We start from the raw sequence: 27,988 nt of genomic DNA on the forward strand, positions 1-27,988 counted from the left end.
AAATAGTGATTATTCTTCATATTTTCCATCCAACTTTCATGTCAAATTGACCACAAAGTTCTTGTCTATAAGCTTCTTCAAGAATTTCTGCTCAGCGCTGATGTCATGGTATTCATTCTAAGGAGATGTGAGGAAATAATCATCATTAAAAAATTAAATACAATGTATTACCAGAAATATCACCTCATTGCTCCTTCCTCCTAATTTCCCATGAAAGAAGATGCTAAGAGCTGGGGAAAAGACTTCCTAGTATTGGCTGTGCTACAGCCTTCCAAGAAAACAGATAAGTGACCCCACAGCTCAAAACTAGACTAGACTTTCTATTAGGACACAAACCAAACTGATAAGGAAATGGTCTCATGAACATCCTTCCTTTACCAGCTCTCCCATCTCATCTCCGCGCTCAGAGGCAACAGCTGCTTAACCACTTTTGCAACATAAGCAATCAGAAAACAAGTAGCTCTCAAAGCTCAAACATGGTTCTCACAGAGCGCTCGTTTGCAGCTTCAACATGTACTGCCAGTCAGCTTTCCAGCAAGCCAAAGCTAACTCATTTTTAGTGCTCTATCATGCAGGATCCTGAATACATAAGAGATCACTGAGTAACCTGAGGACAGCACAAGGAAACCCAGAAGGCCTCCACTGCAGACAGCAGAGAATGCAAAGAACCTGGTACATCAGGTTAGCTTACTGGAAATCACCTGCAGAGAGGAACCTCAAATTAAAGGTGAGCTCAGTGTCAAAGAAAAAACAGTTTTGAGCAGAGGGTACCTACTACTCCCCAGAGAGATACAATGTCCTATGGACGTTGCCTCATCCTTCCTCTTCAGAAGAGGGAGGAGGAGATAAAATAGGTCCCACATGGAACCAGTGTACCACACTGGGTGTGCATGCGTAAGAGAAAATTGCTCACACTGAGGTAAAGGGTCGAGATGAAGATGCTTGGAGTACAGAGAAGAAGGCATGAGAAGAGACAAAAACCAGAGACATAGCTGTAGCAAAGCCCTTCTCTGCAGGAGCAAGAGGCTTTGCTGATGTCTGCCAGCCTCCTACTGCTTCCTCCTCTGGTGAGCTGTGGCTTCTCCCTGCTGGAAGTCGTTCCTTCTCCTATCCCTTTTTACAAGCTGCTTTTCTGCTTTTCATTTCTGAAATTCATCTCTCTTCCTAACTGCAAGCTTATAGGTCTTTCACTCCTTCCTTTATTTTTCAATTTTTTTATTAAAGAAACTTCTGTGATCTGTGATCACTGTGATCACTTTTGCAAGTAGCTGCCAAAGAAAAAGAATGGAAATGTGAACAGTGCCTACTCATGTTCTAGCGGTGCTAGCAAATATGCCTTTGTAGGCGAGAGCTGTGCAGCCATCATTAAAGGAAAACAACACACAAATGGACAAAGTAACACAGATACGCTACAGAATAAAGTGTAGCTTGAGGGACACAAATATTATCATCCACATTTTTCAGAAGCAACAGCAGAGGTTAAGAGACATTAAGCAATAAAAACACATGAGCAGCAGAGAAGATGGGAAGCCTTTCTAACCTGTAGTTCCTTTTATCTAACTGCATTGCCTTCTTCACTTGCCAGCTGTATTTCCCTAAGCATGCCCCTCAGCATAAACAAATGTGCGTTACCTGCATCATCTGAGACATTGTTTCGTTGCCATAGTAGTGCAAAGAACTGTTCCTGTCAGTGAAGTCGTATTTGAAGCCCGCCAGGTGAACTTCATGACAGATATGAAATGCTAGTGTAATGGCAATTAGCCCCGTTGTTGGATGCTTGGGTTTCTAAAACAAAACACAAACAACATGCATACATAAACAACTAGCAGCTTCACATGAATAGCAAAGATAAGAAAAAAGGCAGTCAGTATCAGGGAACCAAGCTCTTCTGCAGACATTTGGCTTTGTATTTGGACCCCCTCCTGCCTCCTAAGGAGTATGGTGCTGCCTGCAGCAATTCCATGGCAAGTATACTTGTCAGGTCAGCATCACGTTGGCTTCTCCGGTTTCTAACAAGGGCTGAGCACGCACTGTGGCCTTCCCTCAGTAGAGGAATCGGCAAAGTCTCTCCATCGTTCTGCTCAGAAACCTACTTTCATGAAATTGGCTTGACCTCAACGCATTGCAGAACATGTCTCCTCCATTAACTTTGACTGAATTGTCAGATGCTTTCATACATTTCTAAGCGTTGGAGATCCAGACAAACATGATACACTTCAAATCTTCACACTGCCAAACTAAAGAACATGAATGTTATTGCTGCATTAAGTTGGCTACATTTCAACTTTTTCAGAGCAGTGAAATTCCTGAGGAACAGCTTTAGACCTTCCCACACTATTTCCATTAGAGGAAAGTAAACTGTAGATAAAACTGCTCATGTTTCCCTACAGTTGATAGCTCAGAAGTAAATGCAACATAAAACGTCAAGAGCAGGTGATAAACAAGTGATTCAACTGCTTAAAAATAGAAGTATCTAGCTGAAAATGTACACTTCTTATAAGAGACCAGAGAACAACTCATTGCAACTGTCTTATTCTGCAATAACATACATGATCGTTCTAGCAGTAGCTAAAATAAAGAGGAATTAAATTAGGCAGGATTTGTACAATGAAGTGATCTGTCATTAGATTACAGCTGATGAATTTTAGAGGAGAAATTCCCCAGAAATGGACAAAATGTTCAGGCAGACATGCCTGGTTTAGCTAAAACAAAAGAGGCAGTGGCACGGGCTGTCTAAGGAGGTGGTGGAATCACCATCCCTGGAGGTGTTCAAGAGCTGTGTAGATGTGGCACTGAGGGACATGGAACATGGTTAGTGGGCATGGTTGGGATGGGCTGATGGTTGGACAAGATGATCTTGGAGGTCATTTCCAACCTTAATGATCCTGAATTCTGTGAATTCAGAGACCAAAGGAGCTGAACACTTCCAGTAGTTGCAGTCAAACTCCAGCTGAGAAAAAAAAAAAAAAAAAAAAGAAAAAAAAAAAGAAAAAAAAAATCACATCCTGTTTTCAACTTTTACTGAAGGCTCAGTTTATTTGCCTCCAAAAACAAAGCACACAAACCAGAAGTAGGAAATTCTGGGTGGAGAAAGAGTAGATGTATTCTGTGAGAAAAAGTATTTATTTCTGCTGTATGATATAGAAACAAAACCCTTGGAAAAAAAAACCAAACACATTACTAACATCAATTCTGCAAGCCTAATTAAAATCACAATATTGGACTATCATATTTTATATTATTTGGGGGGGGGGTGCACTTGTTATGCCTTCTGTTATGACAACAACATCAAATAAAAATACACACCATTGCCCACGGGTCCTGCCAAACAGAACAACCTTCCAAAAGGGGCCAATAGCATAACATTGTGGTGCACTTATCAGTACCCCAAAATTATTACAGGAATGTTACATGTCAGGAATACTGCTAGTTGGAAATCTCAGGAATATCACCAGCTGCAAACTAACTCTCTTCACCTCTGGCTACCATAAGCATACAGCTCAGAAGAATACACTAATGAAAATCAAAACTGCTTTTAAAATATACTGTCATGCTTTAAGCATGGTTTTTTGTTCAACCAAACCTCAGAGAAACCCTTGAACATGGCAAAGGAAGAAGCCTTGATCAAGCAAACTCATTTTCTGCAGATTCTGCTAAGCAGAACTGCTGCCACTTCAGTGTTCCTAGCATGCCCTAGAAATATCCTGGCATACAATGACATTTGTTCACATCCGATTTTACAGTTGTTTTTCCTGGCTCAGTTAACACCATCATAGTTACTAATAGAGAATTGCTTGCTGGACTGGGCAGAAATGCACAAACAAGGAACATAATTTTGGCTTAATGGAAATGCAGCAACAGCAGGGAAAGTAACAACTGTCTATGGTATCTCCTCCAGGCAGAGGGGGCTGAAGCACAGGACAGCAAAGGCAGTACCACACAGACATGCTACACAACACACCTCTGTGAAATGAGAAAACTGAGGACTTGAACTCACCTATTGCTGCCACCTGGGATGAGAGGTTCCGAAACCCCAAAGGATGAGCAAGGGGACAGAGAGGAGGCAGAAAGGGGAACTACATCCTACCATGGACATAGACTGCTCCAGCTCTGAGCAGGAGAGGAGCAGAAAGCATGCCCTTTGTTCAAAGCAACAGAGCAGCCTGCACTTTGCATTAGCTCTGGAACATCACACACATCTGCTTGGCTCACTGACAGCACCGATCCTACTTTTACTCACACTGACAGGGGAGCTTTATGTAAACTAACAGAACGGATTTCTGAAGCCACGAAAGCCATGGACGTATTGGGCCCTTGAGGAGACCGATCGACCTCCAGCTTCTGGGTTGCCCTCTTCTTATCCTCAGCTGAAAAACTAAAATGCCAAGAAGCCCTGGAAAGCATCTTGTAGATAGATTATTCCAGAAACAAATTGTCAGAAGTTCCCACACGTGTCAGGTAATCTTGATGAAGCAGCTCTGTGTAATGACCATGACCCCAGGGAACAGCACTCATACAAGCATCTGCATTATATAGTGTATGGTCAGTCACGACTGCACAAATGAGCTCTCCAGCCTGAAGCCTTAACTTTCATCCAAAACGTCCTCCAGCCAGATGATAAGAGATAAGATTTAAATGTATTTTTTATATCCAAATTCTTAATTTACCCATTACAATGTTTGGCATCAAATCACTGAGTACAAGAATGCAGTTAGATACATGCCATTAACGTGGGGCTGTTTCCCTGCCCACCCTCAGCAGAACAAAACTGCAGCAGTGTTAGAATTACAGGCTCTCCTTGCCTTTTTGTTGGTGGTGGTTTCATTCTGTTTTTAAATAAGAAAAACAATCCCTACATTTAGTAACTCAGAACTCTTTAATATTTCTAGAGTCTCTACAGATCCACCATGTTCCAATACCTGCCTGGTTTCCCCTATTTTATAAAAGGAATTATCTGTCTACAATGTTGTCTCATTTAATACTAGTGATTGACTCCATAAGAGAGATTTAGCATACAAGACTAGCTATTTTCTCAACTTAGTCTTTTTGTCTCTGAGCATCACCTAAACCCAAGCTAATGTAATACGATCCTGAATTGATATTCTAATGGTGTGCTATAATGAAGAAATAATTACTTTTTTGGATGCATGCCGCTTTTACAGGCAAAAACAAAGAAAGCTTACCTCTTTTTTGGGAAATCTTGTTGGGAAACGAAGCCAATCATAAGCTGTTTTTCTGGTGATGCTAGGATCAAGAATCCTGATTTGATTAGATTTGTATATCATGTTCAGAGCTGGTTTCTTCCAAAAGCCTTTAGCACTCTGCAACGGACAAATAAATACATGTTATTTACTGCTATTTTTAACAGTTGATTTTGTTTTTGTTGCAACTCTGATTCTAACCAAAGCAAAATCTAAAGGTAGGTGTTTGAGGAAGAAGAAAAACAGTGAACCTTCAAGAGCTCAAAGATATACACCGAAATTGTGCTCTTGCAACAGGATCACCCCCCGCAGCAGTAGAGGCTGGGCTGGTTGGCTGGCTTTGCAGAAATGTCCATGGTGGACAACAACACACACCATCACCATGCCCTGGAGGTAATAAATGCTCATTGTATACTTGGCTCCTTTAACAAGAGCATAGGGAGCAACAGAGAGAAGCAATCATTCTCAAGTACTGCACCTGCCTGTGGTCTCACAAACAGCCTTTTAGACTGCCCACAGCAACAGCATAAGAGAGCACTGATCAGGGGCAAGCTCAGTACAGGAGGCCAGAGTGCACAACATGCAATGCGAGAAGGGTATGAGGAGGGTTTGTTCAGCTCATCTTCCAATAAGTGGTAGAGGTTTAAAAGAGGGAGAAGAAAAAAAAAAAAAAAAAAAAAAAAAAAAGACAGGACCAGACAGATCCTGAATGCTCATTGCTCAGGAGAAATCCTTTCTGCGAGAGTAGTGCAGCACTGAAAGAGTGATTGTAAAAATATCCCTGGAAATAACCAAACCTTTTCTGGACAAAGCCCTCAGAAACAGGTATGGCTTTGAACTTCGTCCCATTCTATTTGAGCAGGGGTTTGGTCTCAAAGACTTCCAAGAGAGGTCCCTGTTAACGTTATTCTGCAATTTCACCAAGTGCACAGGATAAAATAACATAGGAAACAGCTGGAGCATTTGTGTTAGAATATGAAGCAGTGCTAGAAGAGAATTAAAAGAAATTTCCAAGAACACTGCTTTGGGGTGAAGGACTGATTAAATGTGGGAGTGAGAAAGGATAGAGGCATACGAGGGAAAGGGAAACTGAGCAGACTTGACAGATGCAGTATGGTCCCCAGCCAGGAGGGTTAAGGTTAAAAGCAAACCAAGTACATCTCACAGGAGAGATACATGGCAAGCTGAGTGCAAAAATGCGTAAGTAATTACACTCACTATTTTCTGACCGCCTAATATCTCCCAAAGCCACTTTAAGTCACGTGGCTTGAAGACGATAATAACAACAGTAGTATTTGGGTCGTAGTGGATTGGATCCGAAAAGATGGATTCTGGGTAGGAAAGGCGGAAAGTCGTCCTTCTCCCAACATCCTCTTCGTAGCCTATAACAGGGCCATTATTCATTCTGGAAAGAACAGAGACACAGAAATGGCAATGACTACTCCAGACACGCATCCTTTCTGTGCAGCGGTTGACACACACGCAAGTCCGCAAGGCAGGCAGCACGTCCAGGTGTGCAAGGGTTTAGTGCCCTGGCATTCACTTATCACGTTACATGGCAGATGAGCAGTTATCAGGTGCCTCCTGCACTCACCTGCTAACCCAGCAGGATCAAGAACACACGGAAACCCAGCCAAGGTGGTTTAGAGTACAACTGTACGATTGCTTATCGTATGTCACTCAAACAAAAGACCTTCTGATTTTGTCTCAAGCACAGCAACTGAAGATGATCTAGGAGAATACCTGGCTTGGAGAATTACTGACCGCTCCATCCATAATATCAGATGGCTTGAGAGGCAATTCAAGAATGCTTTAATACTCTTCACTATCTACATGGCAACAGCAATTATGACTGTATACCTGACACTCATTCATCTTTGTTTATAGCTTTTTCCCCCCTCCCCCCTTCAAAAAAATACCTGCACAGCTGCCACTGCTTTGAAATACAGCAGGTTAGTAAAGCAGGAGGCAGGTGGGTAAAGTCTCTTTTGCTCTGAGGTGCCAAAGAGGCTGTGTTTAACTCTTTATCTTGTAGATTTTGCTTGGTGGCTGCATTGCATACTCTTTGGAGCGCACAGGCACAGTTTCTCTACACCCCATTCCTGCCAATACAACTGACTGCTCACAATAGGAGGTGTGCTGCTTGGGAGCAAATGTTTACAAAACAAGGCATGTAGACAAGGCAACACTTCAAAGTTTTAATCAGAACATGTTTTAAATACAGAACATAAACACCACTTTTTTGTTCATTCACAGTAAACAAATAGGTAATGTAATTCCAAAGCAGTTTTGGCTTTAGAAATAACTGCTTTAAAGTGTGTAACACTGGCATATATGGATTTCTATTCTAAGAAGAGTAGATGCATCTAAGGGGAGCTTTCGAATTGAAGAATTAAATCCAAATACTTGAAAATAAGGTCAAAATAATTAATGGATCTTCCTTGTATAACTGATGGCAAAGTAAGAAAAATGAGACTGAGACAATAGCAAAGCAGAAACTGAAATGGCAGCTCAGAAGTTTTACTGAAAGAGGACACACCATTTGACAGGACAGCTGCTGACAGAAAGACTGTTTGGTTAGTTAGTATCTTGGCTTCCGTTAGAAATTAGCCCAACAGTCTGTTTTCAGATTGTTTGGCATTTGAATTCCACCCTTCTTGCCTGTTCCTCTCTAAGGCTTCCTTTGTTTCCCTGAACCAGACGCCTCTTCTTCAGACCCAGCATCCTCTGGTATACTTCCAGTATGAGACAGTGTGTTTGAGGAAAAGATACAAGCATCGGTATTATATTGTGGATGATGAGTGCCTTGAGGTGGACCTCAAAAGAAATCCACTCCAAGCAATGAATATGCCAGCACATAGGGGAAGACGAGCATGGTGTTGAAGGTAAGAGGCAGGGCTGGACTCTAACGCTACTGACTTACTATATATATTTTTTTAATATCTACACGTAGAAAAAAAAAAAAAAGAAAAATAAATACCATTTACCTTATTATCACATCATATGAGTCAATTTTCCCCCCTAATGTCTTATTTCGAAGTACTCCTCCATTACCGACCACAACACACCGTCGACAGGCAACACTGTGAAACAAACAGAACATTGATAGGCACCACACCTCATGTTTCAATACAGTGACGAATATATTTGTCTCACGAGCACGTAGCTGATGTGTTTCTCTATGCTGTGTCTTGGAACACTCCTTGTCTCCTACACAGGGGTCTCAGTCCTGTTTCATACACTAAATATTTCAGAGTATGGCTGCATTATTTCAAGGGCTGCAAATGTCATGTAGCGGCTGCTTCTCTATAAAACAGAATTTACATGCTCTTTTCTAACGGCTTATTGAACGCACAACCAGACTGTGATGCAGGTGCAGTTCAGTAAACCACCTCTCCCACAACACTTCAGATTTTTCTCCATCCTTTTGAATTCAGTATATATTCACAGCTAGAAAGCATATGTAAAAATTACATAAACGGAGATGCTAAACTAATGAAATTGAAGTCTAACAGTAAAATTTTCCAAGGAGTTGTCCCGTATCTTCTAATGGTATCTTCTGCTCTCTATTGCATATTTCAACGTTAGCAGAAGGTATACTTTGCTTGCAAAAGAAGAGTTGACAGGCTTGGTCTTGTTTCACTCAGGAAGACTTTACAGAATGCTTGCAGTCCTAAACATCAGATATCAATTCCTATGGCTCTTCAAACAAGAAAAAGGCTTTGTGACATTTCTTACTGACAAGGATCACGATATAAAGCCATAAAGAATACTGTAACCTGTGTAAAATGCTCAGTATGGCACTTTATGCAGCCTCCACAGTCCAACTTACTTTTCTCAGATGAGGAAAGTACTACTGAATAGCAATGAAAACAGTCCCAGATCAGACTGACCCACGCTCAATGGACAGTGTAGTTCTCTTTCTTACAGAACTGTTAACACAGTTAAACTGCACTGCATACAAGCTAAGGAAAGTAAACTGGATGCAAAACCAATGCTGAAAACCTAAAGCTTATTAAAAATGTCAAAAGAAAATAAATGCCTACAGTTCAAATAGCCATACTTCAAAAGAAATGCTGACGTGGCAGGCTCTCACTTGCTGCTCCTAGGATAACATCCACAGAGGGAGTTGCCTGTATTTAATTAAATACATATATACACCTACTACGTGCATATTTTATATTTGATCAGGCTGTTAAATATCTCTGAATCACTACACACACATCCAATAAAATCCAGCACTGCTAAATACAGCTCTGAGAGCGGAGTGATACCAGAAAAAGTTGGCTTATCTTTCTCTAGTTTCCTAAGCAGCTTAGGAGATGCCAAGCACTCACAAAAAAAAATAAATTAAAAAAAAAAAATCTTCAGCTAATGCCACAACTTCACATGACTTGACATCTCCAAAAACCAGAGGTGTAGAACCTGTGCTACCCTCTTATCCTCACTACGCCTATTCCCTCTACCACCACAAAGTCATTCCCTTTACTCCAGGATTGCTTCACAGCTCATTCATTTTCAAAATATTTTCTTCAATATACTTATGTTATATCCTAAGAAAGCATGCAGATGAACTTGCAATGCATGTAGGTGAACTCCTGCAATGACTGCAGTAGGAGGAAGGGAGCAGAAGTTACCCTTATAGCTTTGTTACTTGCAACTACAGCACAGAGCTCAATGCAAGACCCTACGGCACAGAAGAAGCAGCAATAAAGAGAAATGGGAAGGGAAGAGGAAAACCTCACAGAACCCATAATCAAAGTGATTAAGGTGAAATGAGGGAAAGATGAAAAAAGCACATCTTGCTTTTCTGTCATTTACAGTATGTCTCAAAAACACTGCATTTCAGGAACCTGGGCTGCAGCTGGGTAGCTATGATGTACAAACCTCACAGGTTACAAACCTAAATAGGTGACTTCTATTATTCTCACCATGGCAAATAGACAAGAAGTTACCTGAAGCTGCACTGCTCATTCTTTCCTCTGTAGCTGAATTTTAAATTATTCCTTAGATTAAGCACATTCCTACTTTTGGCCAAAGTAACAATTTAAGAAGCTTCATTGCTAATATCCATCCTACCTATAATATATACTTCCAAGATTTTGGATGACACCTATTGAAATAATGCCTTCCACTCTGGTGTAAAAGCAAGCAGCTCTTCAGTTTGCTTACTTTGCACTGTGCAGTTGTGATGTAGCATGGCATTCAGAGCAAGAAGGTAAAATGAAATGGGACTTCAGGGCTGGGCAAGGGCTCTCAGGTCAAATCCATTTGCCTCTTCTTACTGAGAGATGCAGACCACATCTTGTTAGGGGATTTTTAATAGCTGAAATACTACTCAGAGAAACAGACTGAAATGTGGCATTTGATAAAGCTTTCAGATCTCAGCACACTCAGTAACATAAATACTGAAAAAAATGTTATCAGCTGCCTATATATAAATATATAAATAACCAATCATGCATCTAGCAGTGGTAACATAAATTTCTGAAACTGATATCACAGTCACATGGTGACTTGTACACATCATTGTGGAGTCAGGGATAAACCCAAACAAACAAAAAAAACCTCAGTGCCCAAGAAGTTAAAGGCAGCCAACTCAAACAGGAAGTTTGGCAAGAACATACATTTCTGAATTATCTGCTCCTTTTAGCTGCCTCCTCTAAGTACTTGAGTGTCTCCAGTTACTATGATAGGCCTACACACACAGCAGCAGAGTTCACCGATAAGCAAGTAACTGAATGGCTTACTCTACAGACTAGATGCACTTGATACACACGTGTAAATGTTAAGAGCAATGAAAATAGAATATAACTGTATAGGAAACCTGTTATGAAACAGAGGTAAAAAGTACATAGCAAGCCTGGACTGTATTCAAAGATACTTGACTTAATCTGACTTCTAGTTATTGCAGATTACAGAAGTGAAGTATTGATTTTCAGCAAAGTGTTACTCCCAGATATTTTACCCTTCTCATTTCTTAAAGTTTTGTGTGTTTTCATTTTAAGAAAAAGAAAATAATGCTCCTCTTTTCTCCATATTCACAAATCAATAAGAAGTAAACTTCCAAGTCCTTAGATGACATCTGACTTGCTACACAAGAAGTAAAATGAACTGAAATATCTAGCGATCCAGATTACAAACACAAGCACAAATACTTAAGAAAAGGAAAAGGATTAACATCTCAAGTATAGCAATGGCTTGGTTGACTAAGGGATTACATGTAGGCGTTGGATATCTACATGGTGTATGCACAGATCCCGATACAAATGGCACAGTAATAGATCCCTAACACCAAAACACTAATGCCTAAAACAATCACTCAAGCCCCTCTATTCACACTGTGTGAGCCTCTTAACTTAAAGGTCAGGCATGAATTTGCGTATTTTGTTTACAAGGTGAAGAAACATTTTCCTAGCCCCATAGAAGAAAAGTACTGTTCAGTGGCAACGAAGCCTTTAAAGTGCAAATAAAGATTCCATCCTCAGCTTTCCTGTTTTTCTGGAAAGAAAAAAAAAAAAACGATGACAACAAGAAATATTTTGACCTCAGCTACTTTAGCATACACCCCCACTGGCCTATTGAGGAATGCAAATCATTTCCTTGGAGGTTGTTTGGAAAAAGGAGGATGCGGAGGTCAAAGCTTGTTGACTCAGTATTGTGTAAGTGTATTTGTAAGAATTTACTGCTGATAACCTTGAAGAGTGATCATGGAGTACTTGCGAAAAAATGGGTGGAGCACATGTTTGGAAGGTGTTCTGTGGATATACTCTGAGCATGGAAAACCCTTCTCTGGCAGGCTGAAGACAATGACACTCTTACTTTCTGAACAGCTTCGCAAAGCTAGAGCTTTAAAGCAAGATTTTGAACTAAGATTTAAAAACTGCACTGTTCAGAAGAAAAATCCTTTTGCAGCAAACTGTGTGTCTTCACTATGTATGTACACGAGCTGTACTGATGTACAACATCTGATGTTCATATCAGCCCAATATCTGTTAAAATACATTACAGTAGGTTCCCTATCCCAAAAAAAGTTTACAGAAAAATTTGGTTGCTATGCTGTCAAATGACAGCAATACAGAACTGCCTAATAATTCTATTGCTGGACAACATGGTTAGGAACAATTCCCAAAGTTTTTCCTTTTCAAAAGCCACTGTATATTGGATAAATGTATACTTCTTTTCCCCCCAGGTTATTCATGCTATATCAGTGCTGCACACAAGAAATGATTAAGAACAAACACACTGAATGTTGTCATTGAACACTCAATACATCTACACCACTGCAGTTTTGCTTCAGTACCAACTCAGGTATATTACTATTAATAAAACGAATCACACTTCCCAGAAATTCAAAATATACCTCTTTTTCAAATGAAGAACCTACATTCAAAGTATCACAGGGCAGACGGTACAATTTAAGAGACGTCATGCTGTACTACAAGGTTTGTTACAGCCCAAATTATTAGTGCTCAACTTGTGATTTCAGTAGATTTCTAATACAACCTTTGGCACTGTCATTCAAGACTAGCCTCTCTCAGTCACCTCTATGCAGGTTTACCCAATTATCCTACTCATGTTAAAGCACAGGTGTTGAGTTAGTAGGTTGTTTTTGCCCCACTCTTCTTAACTTGAAAGTAAATCCAAACATCCTAGAATTTGATACTTAACACAAAGGAGGAAAGGAGTACAGTAGGTGAAAAAAATGACAAATGAGTATTAAAAACATGATAACCTTTGGGTTTGAACAGCAATTACTTTTCACATTGCAATTAGGTTTAATTAAATTAAACTGGTCATTTGATTTGAAGCAACAATCTTCTGTTTGATCTTCTTGATTAAAAAAAAAAAAAAAAAAAGCACAGACAAAACCAAGTACAACCAATTTCAGCACTATTTGCAACCAAACATATTAAGTATTCTGCATGTTATCCCAGTATAAGGCAGTTTCTCAGGTTTGTCTCCCCCACTTCTCCCATAAATGAGAAGGGAAAACTGACTACAACAGACATGGACAAGTCTGAGACCCAATGCATTCTTTGCTGTCAGTTAGGCAGTCATGCTTCTCACATCCTTGAATCTTTGGGTGGTAGCTGGAGGGAACAGAGTCCCTTTCTTTATAAGAGAAGTGCAAGGCCAAGACCACATCATGAGACTGAATGTGTACAAGCCTACGGGGCCAAGGACGCGCAATCCCAGGGTCCTAAAGGAACTGACTAATGCAGTTGCCAGGCAACCCTCCGTCATACTTTAACAGTCACGGCTGTCAGGTGAAGCTCCCGGTGACTCTAAAAATGGACACATCACTCATTTTTAAAAAAGGGAAAAAAGAAAACTCAAGTTTTCTCAAGAGAAAACTCACCAACTACAGGCTGGTGAGCTTCAAGTCTGTGCCTGGGAAGATCATGGAGCAGATCTTCCTTGAAGCTGTGTTATGGCACGTAGGAGATGAGGCGATCCAAGACAGCCAGCACAGTTTCACCAAGGGGAGACTGTCTGCCCAATCTGCTGACCTTCTATGATAGAGTGACAGCATCAGTGGATCAGAGAAGGACAATTGATGTCATGAACCCAGACTTCTGCAAGACCCTTGACATGGTCTCACACTACATCCCTAAACTGGAGAGATACAGATTTGGACTTGTCAATAGATAAAGAATTGGTTAGATGGTCTTAGCAAGAGGGTTGTGGTCCGCAACTCTATGTCAGGTGGAAACCAGTGATGAGTGGTGTCCCCCAAGGGACCAGTACTCCTTAATATCTTTATCAGTGACACAGTGGGATGAAGCACACTCTCAGCAAGACTGTGAACAACACCAAGCTGAGTGGTGCAGTTGATCCAACAGAAGTAAAGGATGCCATCCAAATGGACCTGGTCAAACTTGAAACGTGGGAACATGTGAGTCTAATGAGATTGAAAGAGGCCAAGCGCAAGATGCTGCACATGGGCTGGGGCAATCCCACCAGCTGCTATGTATACAGATGGAGAAGAATGTATTGAGAGCAGTCCTAAGAGAAGGACTTGGGGTCCTGGTGAATGAAAAACTGGACCTGAGCCAGCAGCACACACTTGCAGCCCAGAAGAAGTCAAAGAGTATCTTGGGCTGCATCAAAAGAGAGGTGGACAGCATGAAGACAGAAGTGATTGTCTCCTTCTGCTCTACTCTCTCAAGGCCCTGTATTGAGTACAGTGTCCAGGCCTGGAGTCCCCAGCACAGGAAATGTGGAGATGTTGGAACAGGTCAAGAGGGGCCACAAAGATGATCAGAGTGCTGGAGCACCTCTCTTACTAGGACAAGCTGAGGGAGCTGAGCTTGTTTAGCTTGGAGAAGGCTACAGGGAGACCTCACTGTGGCATTCTAGTATCTAAAGAGAGCTTGTAAGAAGGAGGGAGACTGACTTTTTACATGGTTTGATAGTGACAGTACAAGGGGGAACAGTTTTAAACTAAAACAGGAGAAATTTATATTAGATGATAGTGGAAAATATTTCATTTAGGGAATGTATGGCACTGGAACAGGCTACCCACAGAAGTTGCAGATGCCCCCTCCCTGGAGGTGTTCAAGGTCAAACTGTATGGGTTGCTGGTCAGCCCAATGCAGTGGCTAGCAACTCTGTCCACAGCAGGGAGGGGTTGGAAATAAATGATCTTTAAGGTCCCTTCCAACCCAGGTCATTCTATGATTTGCTTGACTGCATGTCTAAGAAATCATTTGCGTCACTTGGTAAACATATGATTTTAGTAGACTTGCCAACCCTATCACCTTACTTCAAAAAAAAAAAGTAGCAAAAGAAAACATACATATACACAAAAAAGACAACCTAAAAAAAAAAAAAAAAAAAAAAGAACCAAACATAAAGAATCTTAGCAGAAGTGGCTTCTATCCAAGACTCAAACAAGACAATCTATCAAATGGAAAATGAGTTATCAAGGGCATGCTCCACTCTGTGCCAAATTCTGGTTACTCCCAAACTGCCAGGAAAGATCTTTCCTGGCTGCATAAGACTCCTTTGGAAATACAATGAAGTCATTTATGGGAAAAGGAAGCTGAACATACATATGAGTAAGTGCTTGCACCAGGACAGCAGATGCAGTAACATGGGGATTTGGGTAAGATTTCTTGTTTAGAAATAGTCTTCTCCAGTCTTCTCCAGTCTTCTGAAAATATTTAAGTTATGCAAAGATAGTATAAGTAATCTACTTACACCAGTAATGACTTCAAAAGAGATCATATACAATTTTTAAGGGTGTGAGTTTCACTTTTCTTGAGTATAGGAAGACTAGAAAAAGTTCAAACTGGGTTCAGATAGCAAAATCCTAAAGCACTTAGGAAAAAAATCCAGAATTTTAAGCTCCCTCGTTGAAAATATTGTTTTTGAATGTTGGTACTATAATTGTTTAAAACTGAACTTATTTAAACTTTGGAATCAGTTACGTACAGGTTGGACAATCTGGTTAGATTCGCATTGTACTGAACTCAAACAAATTCAGGATAACATCACTGACATTTTTCAGATAAATACCAAATATTGAAAATGCAAGGAACAAAACCAGTAGAAAAAGAACATCTCACCTGTCGTCTTCGTTGGACAGTCCACAATTTTGCAGTTTCGAAAGGGCTAAACGAAAAAATTGTTCTAGAAAGCAAATACAGAGAAAATTTTAAAATACTCAGTGCTTTGCAGTAAAAAAGTAAGTATGTCAACATGACTACAGCCTTTTCATGCACTTTTTTTATGCACTATTCAAAAGAACTCCAAACCTCTTCAAAAATTCAAGTTTATTAGAGCTGCTCGCTTGGAAGCTTTTCCTGACTCCACATTCCACTGCTGGAAGACAGCGTAGGATTTGCACTCAAAACCATTCTAGTTACAAGTAAGTAAGAGATTTCATGACCTTTTTTTTTATTCCTCCCACCTTCAGCTGAAGCAGATGCAGCCTTGACCACTCAGCTAAGGACAGAAACTGTAGTACACATTTTGGGAGAAGATATCCAACCAGTCTGTGCTCACTAAGAAATACAGGCAGAAGCACCTCTCCAGCCCAACCCCATAGGCACACGCCTGCTGGACACTCACGTGCTTCTCACTGACAGAGTTTGAACAACTCTCAATCTCAAATGTATTTTTCCACATCACTATTCCAGAGGAGCAAGAAAATGCACTATTCTTGTTACATTGATAGAGGACAAAGCAATAGGCTTATGCCCAAATTTGCATGGGTGCAAATTTGAGTGCACTGATTAATGTTAAAGGCTACTCTGAGGCTACTCGAGATTTACAGCCCTTTCCAAAAGGATACTTAATGCCTGGGTTCTCCAACCCCATCTACTCTATCTCAACCAACACAGATGTAAGTAGGCAAATGCTGCATGGGTGCAGCAGCCACACAAATGGTGGAACTACCCTCTGCAGGCCCAGTGACACCCCTCAGTGGGAGAAGTCCTGTAAAAGGGAAACATTGCTGATGTATCTGCCCTAGCTGCCTCAATTGGGAGAGCATCTAGCTCAATTGGACTCTGGTGTTCAGCTTTGGTTTTCTGATTGAACCTTTACTCTCACTCAGCTGAAGTTTTCCCTAACAAAGCATTAGCTAATTATCTTCAGCATTTCAGCCCACCTACCAAGGAAAGGAAGTTGAATAAACTCCACCCTCCCTTACTCCCACCTTTCTGAAGCTTCTCTCACAAGAGGGAGAATCCTCTTCCCTGCAGCACTTCATTCGTTAAGAGACAGAAGGTGTGAAGTCAGAGAAATGAAGCAAAAACATTAGGTGACATAGGTGTCCCAAAAGCACTAACATCAGTGAGAAGGAAACACCAGGCCCGGAGACTGAGATGGCCTTACCTGACATGTAGGTGTTTCCATTAAAAAACAAAAACAAAAAACCCAGCTACACAAGGAACACAAACCTGCTCTCTTTATTCCATAAGGTAGCTCGAACTTATCACTTCCATGGAACTCTGCTACTCTGATAAAATCATTGGCACACAGGAACGGGTATATTTTGTCAACACTAGTGAAGAGAAAATAAAACACAGGAAGTTTCAGAATGCCACATGATGTATTTGAATAAGCTAATAATGCCTGTAGTTGCTTTTAAAAATATTTTCTTCCCCTACTTAAAACAGGTAAGTATCATCAAGTTTTAAGCAAAAACTCACGATCACAGGGAAATAAAACAGATGACAGAAAAGGGGAAGATTTTATGATGAAAAATTCTCTAGGGAGTGAGATAAAAGGCCCTCTCTGCTAGTATAAATTACGTAAATTCATTAAAATTCTGTGCAATGAAAGAGCTCACACCATGAAACAGCATATTTGATAGAAACTGTAACCCAGTAAAACAATTAGTTACTTCTGGTGTAAAAAGTAAATAATAATGCTGAGGAAGAAAAGCAATAGGGACAGCAAGAAAAACATAAAAATTATTATTATATACAATGTTTAAAATAAGAAAGGACAGGACTTGAGGCAGGTCACTCCAAAAGTAATGCCTCCTAATAATTTCCATGGAGATTACAACAGATACAAGGAGCACAATAACAATATTTGATAGAAACAGTTCTCAGCAATAGAACAGTATTGTTCAGCAGTCAACAACATTAGCTACACATTTTCACCAGTGATGAACACAAGCCTGCATGCTGCAGATGAAATCTCCACTTGTGGAGGTGACCACTGCTGCTGTCACCAGTGCTGAAATGCACCATCCATTGCCTTGCTGTGCTCAGTGGCAATCCACTGTTTGGTCTCCAGAAACGTTCATCAAGTATCAGTGAAGGCCAATGGGAGACATTTTTCCCAGATAGAGGAATTCAATTCCACACCTTTGCTTCATCTGCACTCCCATGTCACATAACATTCTATCAGACTGGCCCTCTGCAGCGATCTGTCACACGACAACAACATGTAAGGGAATATTGGTGGGAAGGTTCTGCCTCTACTGCCATCATCTGCCTCTGACAGTGTGGGCCAACATATCAAAATAGGAGGCATTACTTTTAGAGCAGTTTCCTTATTTTAACTTGAAAATATTATCTCAAATATGCTGGTTTCTTGAGGAGAAGTGCACCAGTTTCAAATAAAGGTCACTTTATGGCTGCATTGACATTATTAAGTAGTTGGGGGCAGTAGGAGTAGACCCACACAGCAAAAAGGTATGAAGTTTCCATTTTGGTTTGGATTAACATTAGGAGAGTCCCACCTACAAAGGCTACGTTCCTGCAGCACACCTTGTGACACAGCACTGTCTGAAAGGAGACTATTCCATGCGTGCCACAATTGCTCTGCAATGGGAAGCACAGTGCATGGGAATCACAAGATTTCCCTCAAAAAACACATTGCTCCTGCAAACTGGAACAGGAAGGCATCAAGATGCATGCAAGATCAAGAAAAGGTCACTTCTTCAAAAGGCAATAGCCACAGCCAAGGGTTGTTTTACAGCAGGGAAGAGACTCTATTATTCTATCTGCCTAATATTGAGACAAATGAATGAATCAATCCAAATCCTGCCGCATGCTACCATGCCCTCAGATTCACCTCATAGTTAAGTCAACTTCTGCTCATCAAACTAGCTGACTTTTCAATGATCCTGCATACTAGGTCTTAAAAATGTATTAAAATGTAAACACAAGTATGCAGCTACAGGGAGAAAAATGAAGTGCTGCCACAAGCAGCACATGACTTGCTACTCCATTAAGAATAGTAACAGTTGTATACACACACCTTCCTCTAACAGTCTCATAAATCAAGTGTTTCATTCTTTAAGTTCCACATATTCAGAAGGTATGCAAGAATAAAAACAACAAAAACTACACATACCAAAAACTGGGCTATAGGTTAACCAAGCAGATCAGCTAATTTTGAGACATTATGCACTAAATGCCCATACTAAATTAGTAACTTGCCTTGCTGTTCAAAAGCAGCTGGGAAGTTCAGCCATAACGAATAATTTACCTACTGCAAAGGGATTCTTAATTCTAGCTCTTCTAGTGCTGGTTCTTTTCCAACAATTTAGCCAGGTTAGACATCCCCTGAATACCCTCAGGCTACTACAAAGTGCACAGACCAGATCTTCAGCTCACAGAAGCTACTGCTGTAAAGGAGCTATGGAAATATCGAAGATACTCAGTTCTCACTCTGAACCTCCCTCCAGAAGTGAAGTATGCATTTCCAAGTCCTTCCCTGCCTCTCTGATCAGGAGCTGATCTACCCTGTTGCACCTGTCACCAGGACAGCCTGGGAACGCAGTAAGCAAGGAACTTCAGTCAGTCTCTGAGCCAAGCAGCTAACCAAGACCCACAGACTAAGGGATAACAAGCTTTGAGAAGGAGAAAGCTCATGATCCTTGAATGTTCTTTGATTCAGTGCTATTAAAGTGCTATTTTCTTGTACACAAAAAGGAGAAGAAAAAAAAAAGGCATATTTTAAGAGTCCTTTGGCCAAAACTTGATCTAAACATCTTCCCAAGCTTTTCTCGGGCCACACTCAATGCTTGCTCAGATAAAACACAAAGTCAAAGCCAACAATATGCCTTGTCTGCTTCTGCTCCTGCAGCGCTTCTTTGATCTTTAAGACACACTTCTAATAACAAAAACTACCAGCATTTCCTCACAGACACCTTGGATGCACTTCTGAGATCAGACATCTCCATTGTTTTGGGTAGAAGCTCTACTTTTCAGTTGAATGCTTCTTACTCAAGGGAAGTTTCTTCTGTTATCTTAAAGCAAAGGACAGCTACATGCAATTCAGCAGCACCCATCAGAGGAACAAAGCTGCGGACTACTCCCAGCTTCATGAAAACTGAATTCCACTGAAATTAAAAATCCACTAAAAATTGGGGGGGGGGGGGGGGGGGGAGAAATCCTATTTCATTAAAGACTGAATGAATTTTTTGCACATTTCATACTCTTCTCTTTGGGGGGAAAAAAAAAAAATGAAGAGACTTTCAAAACTTGTCTGGCTCCTGATTGCTAAAGAAGTGCTTAGCTATCAAAAAAATCCTTAATTTTAATTCAAGGCTCTTAACAGCAAAATAGCTGAGTCTTAGTCTTGGATGCAAAGGTTTCTTCTATGAGAAAAACATGAGCAGGGAATTAAAAACAAGGGCTTGTCTTTTGATCAAGGAAGTAGTTTCACTGTTACTAGCTGCAATACATGAAATGGTATTTATTTAAGCAATATATACAAGAGCAAATTGAGTTATTTGTGCTGTATCACTCTGATGTTGAACGACGACAACCTAAACAATGTGGCACAGCCCAAAAAGAAAACAAAATAAATGAATACAAACTCAAGGATGTACTTACAAAAATCAAAATGTGAAACAGTCCAGAACACGTAAATTACAAATATTTCTACCTAAGTCAGTACCACCTTTCCATCTCTCCACTCCTCACAGAGTACTCACTCCAGTAAGGATTCAAATGCTGGTTTCAGAAGACAAGTGTCCAGTGCGTTCCTTCTCTCCACAGCCGTAGGCGGCAGCCTACAAGAGAAGAATTTCGAAGACATAACAAAAAGAGTAATAGATAGTGACAACAAGGTAGGGAAGCTTGGACAACCAAAACTAGCAAGCTGATTACCCAGTTAACACTGTGCAAATGGGAAAGCTTGGCCTTTGCTGGTATCACAAAGATGGGTCCTCCTGATTGTGATATGATTATTGTCACTAGTAAGGCTTTTATTGCACAGTGCTGCCCCAAGGGCCCACAGCCTCCTTTGACAGGTAGCACCTAAAGTAGCCATAATCAGAGGTTCTCAGGATCTCAGATCTACCTGGAGAGAAGCAGCACACCTCAGTTGAATCACCCCTGCAGCCTACAAGATAGCTGCACCAGCTATCCTCAGAGAGTCGGAACCTCAGAGGAGAGGGGAACCATGTAGGGTGCTTCAAGGAAAATTAAATTACATGAATATAAGTCATTCCCTCATAATGAGGCTAGAAAGCCAAGACTTATATTTCTAGACACGTTCCCAGCTCAGAGCTTTTGTTTCTTCAAGAACATGAAGCTCAGAAGGGAGGGTAAAGTTCAGTGAGAGCAAAGCCTGCATCTGGGTTGCATTAGGAACAGAAGGATGAAAACACCACATTAGAGCCACAAGTCATACAGACCATTAAGGTTAATTGCTTTCAGTAACCTCAAGTTGTCACATGAATAATACTGACACCGAGAAAGCATCCTGTGAAATGGATCAGCTGGTCAGCTCATTGCTTTCCAGCACCAGCCTCACAGACAGCATTTTGCAAGATAGCTTCAGAGGTAACGGAGACCTTCTTTCAAGTTTTAGCACAGGCTGTCATTCGACTCATAAACCTAATTGCAGGAATTTACCAGCACAGGATTTGCTTATACAAGCACTTCCATATCATACAAATGAACTACACCCCTGATTGCTTCCTAAAATTAAACACATATATTGCTCTCATCTGTAATTTTAACTCATATTTAACTCTGCATTGCGCAAGTTTGGAAGCTGTAAACAAACATCCTTTCAACAATTTTCTGCTTTCTACAGATAGCCACAGTTAAGTGGCCATAAATATTAAACAAACACTGGAAATATGAGCAAATTCCTTTGAGCAACCTGACCTAGCTGTAAAGTCCCTGCTCATTGCAGAGGAGTTGGACTAGATGACCACTGAAGGTGCTTTCCTACTCAAAACAATTCTAGGATCCTTTCTGCCAGTCATGCTACAATTATGTTCATAATACTCCATGGGCACAGTTATACAAAGATCAATTGAACCGAGGCTATGGATTTTAGACTCGCTCCCTCCCACTTACCCAAAAAACAGATGGGGGAAAAAAAAAGAAGAAAAAAAAAACCACAAAAACAAGACCACACACAAAGAACACTCAGCTGCTGAACTTACTGGGTAACTCCACTAGCCTCATTGGAAGAAGGACCCCTCACAGAAGAAGTCTGTCCATAAAAGCTAATCCTGCAAAAGGGGAAATGGTGTAACACTGAGGTTTGCTATATACAGAAACCACAACAGAGAGCCATTCATATCAAATGTATGCTCTAAGTGAGATAAACACAAGTAAGCTTTTAACAGTAATGTCTGGCTATCACGATAGTCTTCATAACACAAGCAGAGCTCTGGTCACACCAGTGCAAACTCCAATGGAAGCTCAGCTTCTGCAATAAGTTTAGGTCCCAGGCCACCTGTCATGTGTGCCCTGGAGACAGCAAGGGCTCACCTTCCAGAATTTTGTCTATGGGACTTTGTAAGCTTCAGTTTTGCAAGAAGGTGGTCATTCTGCATGCAGATATTCATTCTCATGTGTGTGGCAGGTCACTCCCATGTCATTTATCTATGGTAGCAAGCCAACGCTAAACATGCAAGGCAGGAGCGGACACAGTGCAGACACATGGCACATAGATGAGACCTTTCTCATCACAGGAGCACCTATTTTCATGGAACTCGGAGTGGCTTCCTATCTTTGAGGACTTTAACTCTCCATAAATCTAGCTGTACGTAGTCTGCTAAGCTTAAAAATGATATGAGAGGAAGGGTGGCAGGACAGAGCAATCACAGTCATTCCCTCACTCTACCCACAAAAAAGTAAAACCAAAAACAAAGAACACATAACAGGAAAAAAAACAGAAACACACATACGCCCACACCAATCATACTTTCTATCTATTACTCATAGACAACTGTTCAGCAACACATTACTAACAGCCACATATCTCAGACAGCCATGAGGGTATTTGCACTATAAGCAAACAAAGTGTCACCATACCAGTAGAAGTTATTTCTCCACAGATTTCCATGCAATATACCATACATAACTGCAGCAGCCAGGATGAAAAACAGAAGAATTCGTTTCATGACTGGTAGACCTGAAATAAGAAAGAAAACAAGAAATTTAAATCCAAGTTACAATATCAAAATGAACTTTCATGCAACATCTTACAACCTATGGAAGGAAACCACTATTATTACAGCCAGTCTCCATCAGCACAAATTCGACAGTTTCTCAAACTGAGGATTTGATTTCTCAAACTGAGTCCCAGTGACAGGAGTTGAATGCTGCTCTGCATCTAACACACAAGCTTACTCTGCACAGTGACACAAATACTGAGAAAGGCTCACTTTAGGTTCACTTTAAAGACAGCGCAGAAAGACAGGTTCTTCCAGAGGTGTGTCAGAGCCAGAGCTCCACTTTGCCCACCGGCATCCCAAAGAAATCAGCCTCACAAGACAGAAGATAGCCTTTGCAGCTACCTGTTCTTCTCTTCCTTCTTACCCCTCCCACTGTCTTTTTCATAATTACACAGTCAAACCAGCATGCACACTCTGCAGGATGCAGATAGGCTGACACCGATGAATCTGCCGCAAACTGCTGCTGGCTTCTAAAGGACTACTGAATATCCTTTAAGTCCAGTTTTGGCCATGTAAAGCTGCACTGAAGCTGCCTGCTCACACCCTCATACCCTGCTCATTCTCCAGCTCCTGACACAGGCCAGGCTTCACTGCCTAATAAAAGAAGAATGCTACATTTATGCATAGTACAGCGAGAGAGAGAAGTTAGGGCCCGATCAGTGGAAAGTACTTAGGAACTGGTAAGTTTGGGAGAAAGAGCAGCAAAAATGTTTGGTTTTCAAGTCAAGTTTTCACCTCATTGCGCAGATTAGTAAATCCAGAAGATAAAGTAGAAATACCAGAAGCTTGTGCTGCTACAGACACGCAGGGGAAAAGTTCTGCATTGCTCACATCTTAACAGACTGAGCTGCCCTTTCAGGAGCTATGAATGAATCGTTGTTGCTTACCCCTCTTCAAAGTCCAAAATAGACATTCTGGCCACAAACTACTGTGGAAATTTACTTGAGAGCTATATTCTTCTATTATTTTGACCACTCCCCCCGTCACAGTAAGGGAAAACAGGTTCAGTGCACACAATGCATAAACACCTACTTGCACATTTAATGTATTTTAAAGCGAAGGTAACAAATAGGTCTCCAACAGAAGCAAGCCATATTCAAACAACCATAGTGCTGTGCTTTCCAAAACAAACCCTTTAGCTTTCTGATGTGGATTTCAGGGGCAATTTTTTTCTTTCTTTTTTTTTTTTTTTTTAATTCCTATTCCTTCATGGAATATTTAGAGCTGCTGTTATTTTAAGCTTGCACTTAAGAGCATGAAGACAACAAAAGCTGAGGTATGAACAACTGAAGCGATCCATAAGCAATATGTTTAAAAAGCAAACTACTGCTACTCACAGATTCCACCCTGAAGAAATACCTATCAGTGACCCATTTGTCACAGTGAGTGCAGAAAACCAAGAACTTCCTTATTATTTCTTTTTATTTCTACATTCTTTGCAGAGATTGAACTGTAGGGTCAGGGACAAAGTTTTATGACCTTGCATCCACCAGTAAAAAGTCATTCAATGAGCAAGCTATAATCTATCGATCTCAAGTATACTTCCAAGGCTGTCCTGCTCTCTTCTAGATGGAATTCCACAGGAGCAGCTATTACCATTTCAACCTTTTTTAGTCAAGTCTTATTAGCTGCACGAAGTGACTCATTCACTTGGAAAATATACTGTTCAATTTTGTTGTTTTTTTTTTTCTATAAAATTGTTGGCATTCTTGCATCCCCCTACTCTGCAAATAATTGCTAAAATATACCACTAAGGCAGAAATCAACAGTTCACATTTTACCCCCTAATTCAATCAGTTCAACTGATTGTATTACTGATTTCACCAACTTCAGTGTAAATTGATAAAGCTCCATTGACAGAGAAGCTTGCTGACAGGTCAGACGAAGCTGCATGTAACAGAGACAAGGCAAAGCTACCCAGTAAAGGAGCACTTAGCATCAAAAATACTGTTCATAACAGTACTATTCACAGAAAGGAAAAAAAAAATTCTCTTCTAAAGTATTTACAAAGATACTAACAGAGCCTGCAAAGCATTATTGAAAATAAGTCATCATGCTTCTTCAAACAAGATTATAAGGAATCAGTAACAACTTTCAGCATCTTATGTAGGACATCCATTCTGGCACATGCACACAACTGTAAGCATATATTCGGGGTGTTTCTAACTCAGCTCTTAGGAACACAGAATGGTCTTTAATTACGTAAGTGCCTCCTCACCATCCCATCCTCCCATGCCTGGCTTCACTCAGGGCTTTGAGGAGACAGCTCTGTAATCAAGGAAATCCTTTTTTAAGTGAAGACTTTCTTAACCTGGTTTAGTAAATAGGAATGCTGCCTTATTTGCTGAAGAAATTATGAGTTTATTTTTAAATGGTGACAGTGTTTTCCCTTCCCCTTTCAAAAATAGATGACTGTTAGAGAAAGTTAGTCAAGCAAAAACAAACTTCTGTGACACAAATATTGCTCTAGAAAATTCCTATAGTGAGAGATGCTAGAAAATATGGAAAGATATGCTTTGGTTGTAAAATGCAGTCTTGTTCCAGCTTGCTCATTATAAGACTAGGCATCTAGATTTAAGTTCATCTATCTAATTGACAGAGCTCATGGTGTCTTTAGGTCAAGGTTGACCAAGGTTAAGTAAAGCAAGAAGGGCAAGCCTGGAACTCTACTATTCAATTCTTACTTCTTACTAAAAAGCCTCCAATAGCACACGATGAATGACGTGTGAAAGCCAGCACATCAGCAAGCACCCAACATGCACACTGCTAGTTTTCTGAAAGCAAGCAAGTGACTGGATGCATAAAAAAAGAATAACGATCGCTTTTTAACAGGAATCTAAACTAACTTCTGCTCAACTTCACACCCTGGCCAAGTAGAATGGCATTAACAGAATTAGGCATGATCAACAGCTATGGAATTACAAGATTTCCAAGATCTGCCCACACCTCTTTGGGACAGGAGGATGCTTTCTCCAGCTCCCCACCAAACCGCCATGGGGTGCACTGGATATGTGATACGTAAGCTCTATAAGAAGGCACCTTTTTCTTCCCCTTGGTGGAAGCAGGGAACTAGCACCCTTGCCAGAAGTGCATCCTTATTTACACTACTATTTAATCTGCTACTTTAGTAAGTGCCGCGTCTGATAGGAGCCAGTATTTCATAGCCTATTTCATAGTACAGTTACACACGCAGTTGATGGAGCTGTACTGTAGGGTAAGAATAATCATGCAGGCAGCTACAGAATCACAGAGTCATAGAATGGCCTGGGTTGAAAAGGACCACAATGACCATCTGGTTTCAACCCCCCTGCTATGTGCAGGGTCGCCAACCAGCAGCCCAGGCTGCCCAGAGCCACATCCAGCCTGGCCTTGAATGCCTCCAGGGATGGGGCATCCACAGCCTCCTTGGGCAACCTGTTCCAGTGTGTCACCACCTCTGTGTGAAAAACTTCCTCCTAATATCTAACCTAAACCTCCCTTGTCTCAGTTTAAAACCATTCCCCCCATTTCCTATCACTATCCACCCTTGTTAACAGAGGGTAGTTTGTTTTTGTTTTTTACAGCTGATTGATCAGACAACCACAGGATCATATTATGATCCCCTTCCTTCATAACTCCTATAAAGCCTTCTTTTTGTTTTCATGCTTAATACTAAACCAGCAGCAATATAATGCTGGAAGCTTTGCCATCCATCCTTGTTATTTTACTAAGGACCCTAGAGGATTAGTAAAGTAAACCATTAATAAATATTTAACTAAAAAATGGTTGCTACTGAATTAAGTACTACTCATCTTAAAACAGTCTTTGCTCCATACCCAATCTTGTGATAGTTTAACTTCTTGCTGCTGCAATTAACTGACAGCATAAAAAAAGCTCTCTCAGGCCTCACATTCCTACCCTTGTAGCTGTGGGGGAGGAAGGGCAGCAAGCTTCAAAACGTGCATGGAGTGAACCTTGTAATTTAAAGGGACAGTGGGGGGAAAAAGAAAAAGAAAGAAGTACTTGTGATTGCCGGCCTTGCAATACTGTTTCCTTTTGGTCTGCACTTACAGGTGATGAAATAGCCCCATAGCAGAATGACAAAACAAGATACCACTCTCATATGATCATTTTTCTCAGGTTAAGTTGCCAAAATGTGGGCATATTATAACACATCTATATATTTCTACTGCTACATCTATAACCATTCACCATTAACTCATCCAGCTCTTGCCTTTAGCACATGCAGCATAGTTTGTTATTTCCCTTATTTTCCAGGAAATACCACAACAGACAATAAAATAGCACTGCAGTAGTCTTAAAGGTACTGCTGTGGCTGAATAAGTCCAGTGTCTTCCCTTAAACACTTTCAAAAAGAAGTTTCTCAATTTCCAAAGCTCCCTTTCAATGTTAGATTATTATAAAACAGAATTCCTCAAAAATATTAGTTTAAATTAGAAGAGCAGATTGGATTATTCTAGCAAAGTGACTTTGAATTAAAAATACATTTTTAAGCCTGTAGCAATAATTTGGTTTTGGAGTGCTGAGTTTAACAGTACCTTAACTGGAAAAGCCTTCTGTCTAGTCTGCCCTTCCTAATACGAAAATAAAGCTGTTATTCTTCCTCTTGCAGATCTGCAAAATCACAACACCATAAGGTTTTTCTCTGACAAAATGGCACTGGGGACTTCCAACATCACATCGCTTGTAGCAATTGAAGATTCCACCTGTTCCAGAAGATAAGGCATTTTCATACTCCTTCTGCCCTAATCTCTCTGACTGATGGTCTAAGCAGTTGAAAAGACTTTTCTGACTCTGGATCCTACAGCTTTCTTCCACACTCCAACATCACACAGAACTCGCCATTTACTTCCATAGCATCCCAATTACTTTGGGAAGAGGTGGTCAT

The 27,988-nt window shown here is 40.6% G+C and overlaps 1 protein-coding gene across 5 annotated transcripts; it reads right to left on the reverse strand.

Annotated features, from left to right (window-relative positions):
- Positions 1-36: 36 nt before the first annotated feature.
- On the reverse strand, positions 37-27,988 carry ST3GAL6 (ST3 beta-galactoside alpha-2,3-sialyltransferase 6; the record flags this gene model as incomplete). Of its 5 annotated transcripts, XM_079549674.1 has the most annotated exons (11): positions 37-117; positions 1,633-1,785; positions 5,184-5,321; positions 6,420-6,606; positions 8,189-8,284; positions 15,776-15,839; positions 17,114-17,217; positions 20,614-20,691; positions 22,081-22,149; positions 22,958-23,057; positions 27,934-27,988. In XM_079549674.1, 11 exons carry the CDS (start codon positions 27,986-27,988, stop codon positions 37-39), a joined length of 1,125 nt encoding a protein of 374 aa, XP_079405800.1. The 5 variants fall into 5 exon arrangements, with proteins under 5 accessions (XP_079405800.1, XP_079405801.1, XP_079405802.1 ...); XM_079549675.1 differs by lacking the exons at positions 22,081-22,149; positions 27,934-27,988 and having other exon boundaries at positions 22,958-23,046; XM_079549676.1 differs by lacking the exons at positions 5,184-5,321; positions 27,934-27,988 and having other exon boundaries at positions 22,958-23,046.

This window comes from Tetrao urogallus (genome assembly GCF_951394365.1).
Source record: "Tetrao urogallus genome assembly, chromosome: 1".
In the NCBI taxonomy this organism is placed as follows: Eukaryota; Metazoa; Chordata; class Aves; order Galliformes; family Phasianidae; genus Tetrao; species Tetrao urogallus.